The 12,758-nt window shown below is 39.7% G+C and overlaps 1 protein-coding gene across 1 annotated transcript in view; it reads left to right on the top strand.

Moving 5' to 3' along the window:
* FAM172A (family with sequence similarity 172, member A) overlaps positions 1-12,758 on the top strand; it is a 258,727-nt gene that overhangs the window by 173,592 nt on the left and 72,377 nt on the right. Inside the window, exons 8-9 of the mRNA XM_009330306.1 lie at positions 4,283-4,399; positions 12,182-12,266. Coding sequence (XP_009328581.1) covers positions 4,283-4,399; positions 12,182-12,266 — 202 coding nt within the window. The remainder of the gene's footprint in view (positions 1-4,282; positions 4,400-12,181; positions 12,267-12,758) is intronic.

Raw genomic sequence — 12,758 nt, 5'->3', positions numbered from 1 at the left:
GTAATTCCCAGGCTGTGAAAACTTCCTGTCTATGGAATTTACTGATGTACAAAGAGCATAAGGCATAAAATGAACTTTAGACGAAATCCTTAGGTCTTTGTCTGCAGTTGTTGCTTTAGTAAAAAACACCATTATCCTGAAAAAAAAAACCATAATTTGTAGTATTGTAAATAGTCTGTGGTCTATTAAATATCTTCCATTTTTAGCATGTCCACTTTAAAAGACTGTACTGGCCGCATGGAATAAAACTAGTCCTGGGAAGTGTAAATCATGCATCCCATAGCATCCTTCCCTTGGAATTTGGTACAACTCTGTAGTTGTATCAAATTTGAATGGCAGCTGGGTGCTACATTTGTGTTGAATATATCTATATATATTTAGATATTCATATATGTATATAAAATATATATATATTTTACTCTAACGATTTTATTCTGCTCACTTAATTTTTAAAATTTGTGTGAATTCAAAACTATTTTTAGAAAAGATAAATATGTTTTAACTGTGAGCTATCAATCCATTGAATCTGAAGCATTTACTGAGTATTGAAGCTTCTGTGGCCAAAATCACATAGGCTTCTTGCATCTTCTTGCAGGATAAATTGTCATCCCTGATAAGAGAGTCTGCTGCTTGGGTCTGTTCTTCTTGGTTATTATTATCAGTTAAAGTCCTGTTGTAGCAGAGAACTTGAGCTGTTGTGGTAGAAGCTCAGTGTCCTGGCTTTGACATGCTCTGTTGTGACATTTCTGTGTCACTTAAAGAGGGATACGTTAGACTTCTTGTTTAAGTGAAGGTTATAGCCTTGATCCTTTCTCCACTTCATGTATTGTTTTTGTCTGTTTTCTTTCCAAGTTGGCTCATAAGGGCATGGGTGCCTACCAAAACTTATTTCTTCTGGACTGGACGTGGAGAGATCTGTAACTGAAGCTCAGTTAATCCCTTCGATCCCTCTTTGCTGCTATATCCATGAGCCCTTCTCCTGACCCCAGCACTGTGGCTGAGTTGTTATCAAAAAAGCTCACATTGTCAGCCTCGGTCTCTTTGCTGATCTTTGTGAAGAGAATACCATTCTGCAGGCGTTCACAAAGCTGAGCAGCAAGCACCAGCAGCATGTTGGGTATTGCATGTTATTCCCCATGTCACATGTGATCCGAAAAGCAAAGACTGTGTGTACCATGTGGAGAAGGAGTAGGAAGAGATGGTGATCGATGGCTGCCAGTTCTTCCATGTGCGTAGGGAAACTGAGAATAGCAAACCTGACTGAGGTCTAAAAAGGGAGAAGGGAACTGCACATCTGTATTTCCTTGTGATTTGAAGGAAAAGGTGATGTTCCTAGATGAACTGGGTGGCTAGTTTTTGAAACAGAAATGTGGGACACAATAGCTTGAGAAAAGACTGCTTTTCCACAGCAGAGCATATTTTTTTCCCCTTGCTGGTCATTAGCAGTGCTTCTGAAGACCAGCCCTTCATGGAGGAAGTCATGCTGGAACACAATGAGCTGGTGACGATTTTAAGCTTCCCCCAGCATGTAATAACTCCAAGTAATTGCTAGGTACGTGCGCTTCAAGGACAATGATATTTTTGCTCCTTTGCCCGTTTAAATGACAGCATTTTGTGCAAGGCGGTGCAGCCAAATGCGTGCTGGAATGCATAGCACTAGTACAGGGATATTAGTACGTATGGCATGTTTCTAAAACTTATCCAATATACAGCAGATTTAGTGCGAGCTGGGGGTGTGTGGCTTACAGGTCTTGTTTTTAGATACCGTCTCTTTCAGAGAACTTTTTTTCTGGTAGGATTTCTGAACCACTCTTCTGGCTTTTATGTGGAACGGAGGGTCCAGTCCCCTAACCACGCTGCATGTGGTGCTGGGTTTAGGAGAAGCCTGGGAACACAAGCTCCTGACAACCTGGCAGTGCCTTCAGCAGAAGGTCTTTCTGCAGATGCTGTCCTGTTTAGAGAAGGAGGGTGATGTTCCTACGTAACAGGAACATACCTTACCTGTTATGTAAAGGTAAAGCAGTTGGGTCATTGTCACGGCTGGTAAGAGAAAGGACTAGCCACGGCCCTCCCAAAAGCACCCTGGCTTTCCCCTGCAATCAAAGGGTCATCTCTTCGGTGATCGTCTCATGCACATAGCCCTGCCTGATAAAGGGGACAGTAAAGCTGCAGTCTAAAAACCAATATTTTCAGTTGTTTGGCAGATGTGAACCACATTTGGGGCCTGTGTAATTGTAAAGAACTTGGAGAGGAGAGGAGAGTGAAGAACAGAATATTGCAGATGAGATATTCATAATGAGTCCTTTTTTTTTCAGCCCTTTGAGAGACAAAGCACTTGTCGGTGCTTGAGATGTCCATACAGGTTTGGGGAGGGGGATTGTAACGTCAATAAAAACCTTTGTTTTGATGCTCCACCTTCCTCTGGAGCTCAGGTGTTTCATCCCCAGCTTAGCAGAATCACTGGTGGTTCCTGCAGTGGCCTGAAGATCGTCCTGAGGGATTCACTGTTCTTACATACAGTTTCATAACGGAGGGAGTTTTGCCATCTTCGTATTTACAGTGAAATTTAGTGCTCAGTATCGGGTGTTTGGCTGAAAATGTCAGTATCGTGTTACAGCCGAAAGAAGCTCACCCTCTTACAATAGATGCTATTTTGTCCTAAATGTGTGATTTTGTCCCCCACGCACATACCTGTTATGTCGCATCCTCCAAAAATTCTAGATATTAAATGTGCCCCACAGGAGGGTAAATGATGAAAAAAACGGTATGTATGGAAAGGTTTCACATGAAGAAAGATTACTTTTAAGAGTTTCTTCGTACGCACTTGCCCAAGATGTTCTAAGCTCAGCTGAATTCCTGAGTCATGTAATACTGACATTACCAAAGACAGAGTACTGGGGAAGGTGGGCACCTGATTTTACCTGTAACGGGGAGCTCTGCTCTGCGTTGGCATTACCTGGCCAATAGTGGTGAATATTTTTCTCTTAGAATATTACTTCAATTACACTGATTTTGAAGTATACATATTGTAAACAAAAAAAAGGGCAAGATGCGATAATTCAGAATATCATACTGCAGTTATGGAGAACTGGAAATAAGAGTGTTTGGTCAAAAGGGTTTACACGTGTAATATTTTGAAGAAACTAGGAGGTAGTTTGCATAAGGTATGGATAAATGCTACTTTTGTATCACAAATCTGGATCGAGGTGTTTATTTTGAAGTCTCTGACGCAAAACGTAATTCACGTCCCCATTGTAAAATTCCCTTTCAGAGCAGAGTTTTTGGAGGTGCAGCCTGTATGCTGATACGCAGTTACCAGAGCATGAACAAAGAATGCCTGGTTTTGGAAATGTTGTGTATGTTGCCATTTATACAAAAGGAAGCTGAAAAAAAACATTAACTTTAGTGCGGCGTACAGGGTGATAAAGACACTAGTTGCGAAATGCTGGTTTTATAAGTATAATTCATTATACTTTCTTTGATCCAGTGTTACAAATTAGGGTCACTCGTGTCAGGAGATTAAAACCTTTTTGTCTCTCTTTGATATCAAACTATTCTTTCCCAGTCCCTTTTATCTTGCAGAGCAGTGCTGAATTCCACAGCACCTTTGTCGATTCGCTCGTGTTATTTGCAGCAATCATTTAATTGGTTTTAGAACTAATATTATTTAGTCATACTGTCATCTGCAACAACAGAGGCTCTTTAATATCCTAAAAATGTTGAGAGGCTCCAGTGTTAGCTGGGTGAGCATATGATAAGAGAGACCACAAAGAATTTTGGGACCATGGTGGGAGTGCAAGGTAGCTAAATTGGATAGAAAAGAAAAAAACCCATACAAGTCAAAGTAAGATTGTACATCAGAAAAACTACAGCAATCTACTGAAAATTAGTAGATGATAGTCATGAGTAGCTTACAGTGAACCACGGGTACCAGCTTCCCTGAAGCACAGAAATAGGAACTTGGAGAAGCTTGTAAAAGGTGTCCTCAGGGAATCTTCCATTTTTTCACTATGATACCTTTAATCCTAGAATTGTCAAGCCACATGGAAAATAATAGGACTGAATAGTTCAGTCAGTTAAAAGTTAGTATTATTTCTTTTATCAAAAATATTAGGTCTTTCTGTGTTTCTGGAGCTGTTAGGATTTGTATAAACTTTAAAACAAGTGAAGTGAAGTATTGAACTTGTATTGCTCTTTCTTTTTTAATTTAAGATCATTATCTGTGACTAAGCAGACTCTATTCAACAGAAAGAAAGAACTTAAAGCCAATATTTTTTAACAGATGATTCAACGAGAGGCAGAAGTAAAGAATAAGGTAACTGCTGTGGCGTTGACAGACTCTGTTCACAATGTGTGGCATCAAGAAGTTGGGAAAACTATTCGAGAGTGGATGCGAGAGGTGAGGCCGGCTTTTTTAAAGAGTTGCAGTATGTACATCTGTATATGGCTCTATAAACATGTCTTTGTCTGCTGACCTCTTCCATTTCTTTAGGGTATGAAAGACAGCACGTTACAGGACCGGGGAAATTGTGTGCCGATACCAGCCCCTAAAATAACCCAGATTAAAGCCATTTCTGAACTTCAAAGATAGCAGTCAAAATAATAAGAATCAAGTTCAGTGTTTCTTCCTGCTGCTCAGCAATATAGACAGATATACCAAGTCAGCCCACACACTGCCGGATATCTGGAACAAAGTTCTGGGCGCACCCAGCGCTCCTGGCTTGATCTGGCGGTGGTGGAAAAGCCCCTTTAAGCTCTTCATGACTCAGTTTGATGATTTGCACAACTGGCAAAAAATCGTTTCTCTCAGCAGTTTTATGAGATGTAATTACTTCTGAAGTGCTCTGAGGTTTTCTGATGAAAAGTCGGAGTTTTTGCTACTGTACAACCTACCAACAGCTAGTTGGTCCAAGATGGTCTGGTGTTGGTTCATGGCCAGCAAGCACCAAGTTCCACCCTTGGGTGAAGGATGATCCCATGCATTCGTTATTCAATTAATACTTAAGTATGGGGTCGCTTGGGTCTGTTCTCCTTGGTTATTATTATCAGTTAATGTCCTGTTGTAGCAGAGAACTTGAGCTGTTGTGGTAGAAGCTCAGTGTCCTGGCTTTGACATGCTCTGTTGTGACATTTCTGTGTCACTTAAAGAGGGATGCGTTAGACTTCTTGTTTAAGTGAAGGTTATAGCCTTGATCCTTTCTCCACTTCATGTATTGGTTTTGTCTATTTTCTTTCCAAGTTGGCTCATGAGGGCATGGGTGCCTACCAAAACTTATTTCTTCTGGACTGGACGTGGAGAGATCTGTAACTGAAGCTCAGTTAATCCCTTCGATCCCTCTTTGCTGCTATATCCATGAGCCCTTCTCCTGACCCCAGCACTGTGGCTGAGTTGTTATCAAAAAAGCTCACATTGTCAGCCTCGGTCTCTTTGCTGATCTTTGTGAAGAGAATACCATTCTGCAGGCGTTCACAAAGCTGAGCAGCAAGCACCAGCAGCATGTTGGGTATTGCATGTTATTCCCCATGTCACATGTGATCCGAAAAGCAAAGACTGTGTGTACCATGTGGAGAAGGAGTAGGAAGAGATGGTGATCGATGGCTGCCAGTTCTTCCATGTGCGTAGGGAAACTGAGAATAGCAAACCTGACTGAGGTCTAAAAAGGGAGAAGGGAACTGCACATCTGTATTTCCTTGTGATTTGAAGGAAAAGGTGATGTTCCTAGATGAACTGGGTGGCTAGTTTTTGAAACAGAAATGTGGGACACAATAGCTTGAGAAAAGACTGCTTTTCCACAGCAGAGCATATTTTTTTCCCCTTGCTGGTCATTAGCAGTGCTTCTGAAGACCAGCCCTTCATGGAGGAAGTCATGCTGGAACACAATGAGCTGGTGACGATTTTAAGCTTCCCCCAGCATGTAATAACTCCAAGTAATTGCTAGGTACGTGCGCTTCAAGGACAATGATATTTTTGCTCCTTTGCCCGTTTAAATGACAGCATTTTGTGCAAGGCGGTGCAGCCAAATGCGTGCTGGAATGCATAGCACTAGTACAGGGATATTAGTACGTATGGCATGTTTCTAAAACTTATCCAATATACAGCAGATTTAGTGCGAGCTGGGGGTGTGTGGCTTACAGGTCTTGTTTTTAGATACCGTCTCTTTCAGAGAACTTTTTTTCTGGTAGGATTTCTGAACCACTCTTCTGGCTTTTATGTGGAACGGAGGGTCCAGTCCCCTAACCACGCTGCATGTGGTGCTGGGTTTAGGAGAAGCCTGGGAACACAAGCTCCTGACAACCTGGCAGTGCCTTCAGCAGAAGGTCTTTCTGCAGATGCTGTCCTGTTTAGAGAAGGAGGGTGATGTTCCTACGTAACAGGAACATACCTTACCTGTTATGTAAAGGTAAAGCAGTTGGGTCATTGTCACGGCTGGTAAGAGAAAGGACTAGCCACGGCCCTCCCAAAAGCACCCTGGCTTTCCCCTGCAATCAAAGGGTCATCTCTTTGGTGATCGTCTCATGCACATAGCCTTGCCTGATAAAGGGGACAGTAAAGCTGCAGTCTAAAAACCAATATTTTCAGTTGTTTGGCAGATGTGAACCACATTTGGGGCCTGTGTAATTGTAAAGAACTTGGAGAGGAGAGGAGAGTGAAGAACAGAATATTGCAGATGAGATATTCATAATGAGTCCTTTTTTAACCAAGCTGGTCGAAGGTCTGAGTGACTCAGCCCTTTGAGAGACAAAGCACTTGTCGGTGCTTGAGATGTCCATACAGGTTTGGGGAGGGGGATTGTAACGTCAATAAAAACCTTTGTTTTGATGCTCCACCTTCCTCTGGAGCTCAGGTGTTTCATCCCCAGCTTAGCAGAATCACTGGTGGTTCCTGCAGTGGCCTGAAGATCGTCCTGAGGGATTCACTGTTCTTACATACAGTTTCATAACGGAGGGAGTTTTGCCATCTTCGTATTTACAGTGAAATTTAGTGCTCAGTATCGGGTGTTTGGCTGAAAATGTCAGTATCGTGTTACAGCCGAAAGAAGCTCACCCTCTTACAATAGATGCTATTTTGTCCTAAATGTGTGATTTTGTCCCCCACGCACATACCTGTTATGTCGCATCCTCCAAAAATTCTAGATATTAAATGTGCCCCACAGGAGGGTAAATGATGAAAAAAACGGTATGTATGGAAAGGTTTCACATGAAGAAAGATTACTTTTAAGAGTTTCTTCGTACGCACTTGCCCAAGATGTTCTAAGCTCAGCTGAATTCCTGAGTCATGTAATACTGACATTACCAAAGACAGAGTACTGGGGAAGGTGGGCACCTGATTTTACCTGTAACGGGGAGCTCTGCTCTGCGTTGGCATTACCTGGCCAATAGTGGTGAATATTTTTCTCTTAGAATATTACTTCAATTACACTGATTTTGAAGTATACATATTGTAAACAAAAAAAAAGGGCAAGACGCGATAATTCAGAATATCATACTGCAGTTATGGAGAACTGGAAATAAGAGTGTTTGGTCAAAAGGGTTTACACGTGTAATATTCTGAAGAAACTAGGAGGTAGTTTGCATAAGGTATGGATAAATGCTACTTTTGTATCACAAATCTGGATCGAGGTGTTTATTTTGAAGTCTCTGACGCAAAGCATAATTCACATCCCCATTGTAAAATTCCCTTTCAGAGCAGAGTTTTTGGAGGTGCAGCCTGTATGCTGATACGCAGTTACCAGAGCATGAACAAAGAATGCCTGGTTTTGGAAATGTTGTGTATGTTGCCATTTATACAAAAGGAAGCTGAAAAAAAACATTAACTTTAGTGCGGCGTACAGGGTGATAAAGACACTAGTTGCGAAATGCTGGTTTTATAAGTATAATTCATTATACTTTCTTTGATCCAGTGTTACAAATTAGGGTCACTCGTGTCAGGAGATTAAAACCTTTTTGTCTCTCTTTGATATCAAACTATTCTTTCCCAGTCCCTTTTATCTTGCAGAGCAGTGCTGAATTCCACAGCACCTTTGTCGATTCGCTCGTGTTATTTGCAGCAATCATTTAATTGGTTTTAGAACTAATATTATTTAGTCATACTGTCATCTGCAACAACAGAGGCTCTTTAATATCCTAAAAATGTTGAGAGGCTCCAGTGTTAGCTGGGTGAGCATATGATAAGAGAGACCACAAAGAATTTTGGGACCATGGTGGGAGTGCAAGGTAGCTAAATTGGATAGAAAAGAAAAAAACCCATACAAGTCAAAGTAAGATTGTACATCAGAAAAACTACAGCAATCTACTGAAAATTAGTAGATGATAGTCATGAGTAGCTTACAGTGAACCACGGGTACCAGCTTCCCTGAAGCACAGAAATAGGAACTTGGAGAAGCTTGTAAAAGGTGTCCTCAGGGAATCTTCCATTTTTTCACTATGATACCTTTAATCCTAGAATTGTCAAGCCACATGGAAAATAATAGGACTGAATAGTTCAGTCAGTTAAAAGTTAGTATTATTTCTTTTATCAAAAATATTAGGTCTTTCTGTGTTTCTGGAGCTGTTAGGATTTGTATAAACTTTAAAACAAGTGAAGTGAAGTATTGAACTTGTATTGCTCTTTCTTTTTTAATTTAAGATCATTATCTGTGACTAAGCAGACTCTATTCAACAGAAAGAAAGAACTTAAAGCCAATATTTTTTAACAGATGATTCAACGAGAGGCAGAAGTAAAGAATAAGGTAACTGCTGTGGCGTTGACAGACTCTGTTCACAATGTGTGGCATCAAGAAGTTGGGAAAACTATTCGAGAGTGGATGCGAGAGGTGAGGCCGGCTTTTTTAAAGAGTTGCAGTATGTACATCTGTATATGGCTCTATAAACATGTCTTTGTCTGCTGACCTCTTCCATTTCTTTAGGGTATGAAAGACAGCACGTTACAGGACCGGGGAAATTGTGTGCCGATACCAGCCCCTAAAATAACCCAGATTAAAGCCATTTCTGAACTTCAAAGATAGCAGTCAAAATAATAAGAATCAAGTTCAGTGTTTCTTCCTGCTGCTCAGCAATATAGACAGATATACCAAGTCAGCCCACACACTGCCGGATATCTGGAACAAAGTTCTGGGCGCACCCAGCGCTCCTGGCTTGATCTGGCGGTGGTGGAAAAGCCCCTTTAAGCTCTTCATGACTCAGTTTGATGATTTGCACAACTGGCAAAAAATCGTTTCTCTCAGCAGTTTTATGAGATGTAATTACTTCTGAAGTGCTCTGAGGTTTTCTGATGAAAAGTCGGAGTTTTTGCTACTGTACAACCTACCAACAGCTAGTTGGTCCAAGATGGTCTGGTGTTGGTTCATGGCCAGCAAGCACCAAGTTCCACCCTTGGGTGAAGGATGATCCCATGCATTCGTTATTCAATTAATACTTAAGTATGGGGTCGCTGAGATTTTAAAAATCATGTTTTTTAAAGTGAGACCAACAAAACTTCCGTTTATGTGTCTTCTTCGCCAGATCAGGCTCATGTCCATGTTTGCTACGTTCCCGTTGCAGAACGCTAAAACAATAGGTGCATGTGGCAACTTTAAGCTAGTTGCGTCCTGAACTTTTTGTTAGACTTGACTTTTTCTTCTGGATTTAGTGAAACTTTGTGTATAGACTGCCTATTCCCGACTTAACCTTACAGTTTTATAAGCCGTGACTGATGGGAATAGAGAATCACCTGGGATGCAGTCTGACAGCTCTGACTTAAATGTTAAAAATATAAAGAATGGTAACCCCTACAGGCTCTGTCAGAAAAATCCCCATTTTCTTTATGGGAAATCAAAACCTTAAAATATATGTTATGTAGTAAAACTGAAATTTTAAATCCTGTAATTTGAATCTGACAACTCCATTTTTCTTTAAGCATTTAGTCTGAATAAGACAAGTGCATTACCTTTAATTTCATTTGCAGAAAGTAGATCTTAAAGAATAAGTTAAATGATTAATGGCCTAAAAAGTGGATGGAGTGTCATAACTTACATTAGCATTGAAAATCTCCTATAAGAAAGAAGTATTTTACATATGTGAAGTGTGGCTGAGTGGTATTAAGACTAGTATATCACCTGGATATCTCTTACTTTAATCAGGTTTAAGGCTACTGGTAAAATGAATAATAATTAAAATATACACCTAATCGCTGCCTGTCTGTAGGGCTAATTGCTGTCATTGAAAGAATGAATTGTTAAAAAAGTAATTCTTCATTGGAGCTAACTCTCCTGTATCATTGGTGGCCTATTTTTAGTACCTATAGAAGTCATGATTTTTGAATTTATTAGGAGCTGTGATGAATGATAAAACAAATCATCCATTTACATATCTTGACACTGCTTTCGAGAATACTTATTTCTTACAGGCAAGTGTCACATTGTATATAAAAGCTGGTTAATTGTGTGCTAATCTTCTGTATTATCTCCAGCTCTCTGATGTAGTGTTCTATCAGTAGTTAATATTAATTTTACTTATTTCAAATGAATGTAATACTTCATAAAAATTCTACTTCTTTTATAATTTCTACCATCTTACATTTGCAATTTCACATTCAGCTGTTAATTAAAATTATACATGCAAATTGTAAAATGTATAATGCTTTACTACTTTAAATCTTAAAGCCTTTGTGAAATACTTCCATTTTAACCATTTTTTACTGAAAAAGTTACATTACTGGGTAGTGTGTTTGTTTTCTTTTTTTTTTTCCATCAAGTTCAATAGTTTCATTGATCTACTGTTTCTTACAAAAATCTGCCATGCTTTGTGAACTTCACTTTCTAATCTCATACAGCAACCCTTCCTTTATGTTGCTCCTGCTCTCCCTGGTCCCAGAACAGTAGGGTTGCCTTGACAAATCTATTCAAAAGCCATTCCTCGCCCTTTATTGGTGGGGACTGAAGCCTTTGAAATTCTCTCCTCACTGCAACACAGCTGACATCTTCTTCCAGACAGAATGAATTAAGGAAATACAATAAGACACTTGATCTACCAGTCAAGGATCTTTCCACAGTGAGGACGGACTCCATGGTGCACAACTAGGGCAGCAAGCATCTACAAATACACAATACATGCTTGTTTACCAGAATAGCAATCGGCCATTTTTACAATCATGATTGATGGGATGATTTTTTAGAAATCTGTCTGAAAATTCATTGGGTCTTTCCAAAAAGTTGTGCCAGGTTTTTTTTCTTTCCCCCTTAATGAAGTTAATCAGGTTTTCAGAGAGGGAAAACTCAAGATTTGTAGTAAGGGAAGCCATGTAGATCTCGTAGTTCAGCTGGCAATCCTATTAAAAGTGTAGTTGCTTTATAATTAGATCTTCAATTCAGTAGATTTGGTGTAGTTTCAGCATATTTTATTAAAAGCGTATTATTTAATACTGATAATAATTATTCAATTAATTTATTAAAAATAATTATTGTTAATTTAAAAGTAATAATTATTGTTTAATTCATAGACTTCTCTGAATAGATAGCATTTGGAGTAAAACACTTAAAAAATTCATGGTGAATTCATCCTACTCAGAGGTTCAGGAATGAAAGGTAAATGTAAACGCTTCCTGAACATAATTCCCCAAAGGCGAGTATTTGCATTTTTAAATGTTCATGCCCAATTTGTCTCAGCTATATTTCCAATTATTTGAATATTAATCTGCTATCTTGATGGCTTTCAGTCAGTTATAATCTGTTGTTTTGTGATTTGACAACCATCCTTTCCACAGCGTACTCCATCAAAACACCCTGAAAAATTCTGATTTCTTAATGTTGGCAAGCGGGCAGCCTCAGTATTTATATCAACGCCTATTTAACAACTACAGAAAGGAAAAGCTTAAAATGTGCAGCGGGTAATTCAGGCACCGGTTGGTCCAAGCACCTACTTTAGTCCGCTGGCACTCAAAGTAGCATTTTGTGCTATTTAAGCACATTACAAATCTCCTGAATTGTGGTCTTACTCTTTTTGCTTATTTAGAATGAAACTACAGTATTTCATCACCAGTTAGTGTGAATAAACTAGTGTAGTTTACCATCCAGTCCCTTGTTGGGACTGCTGTGTAAATTAGTTTGGCTGTTTCGGTGTGATCGTTGTCCTTGCTTACAAAGTCTGTATTTATTTTTGCCCTGAGTTTTCGGCTTACCTGAAAATTGCCTGCCTGCTCTTACAGAACTGCTGCAACTGGGTGTCCAGCTCCGAGCCCCTGGACACTTCGGTGGAGTCCATGCTGCCGGACTGCCCCCGCGTCTCTGCAGGTACGTCGGTTTGTTTGCAGCAAGCCAGTATATGTGTTTGTGCCCAGGAGCAGCTTGGTTATTTAAAAATGCATTTGGTTCTGAATGCATTTTAACCCTTCTGCGGCAAGATACGGTTGAAAGCATATGGCTGCTGCTATTTTATGCAGCCCACTGTTAATTTTTTTTTTTCTTTGTGTGGGATTTAAGTTCTCTTGTCTACTTGTGGCTTATATTTTTCTAGTCTTCTTTTCTCTTTGGCTTTAAGATGGTGACGTTATAGGTAGGAGCTTAAAAAAAATAATAGCGGTGATGAAAACTTTGAAATTTATCACAGATTCTTGAATGAATATCTAACTTCATGCAGGCAAGAAGTTTTTAAAGAAGTATGTTAATGAAAGGCACGGCTAAGTGAAATAAGACACTTTCCTGAATCCTGATCAACAAAAGTCTGGTTTACATAGGAAATTATTTACAGTGTCCAAGAATCTTGATGTGACATTTGTGTTGTTT

This window comes from Pygoscelis adeliae, unplaced genomic scaffold (genome assembly GCF_000699105.1).
Source record: "Pygoscelis adeliae isolate BGI_AS28 unplaced genomic scaffold, ASM69910v1 Scaffold178, whole genome shotgun sequence".
NCBI lineage: Eukaryota > Metazoa > Chordata > Aves > Sphenisciformes > Spheniscidae > Pygoscelis > Pygoscelis adeliae.
This window is presented reverse-complemented; position numbering and strand designations above follow the sequence as displayed.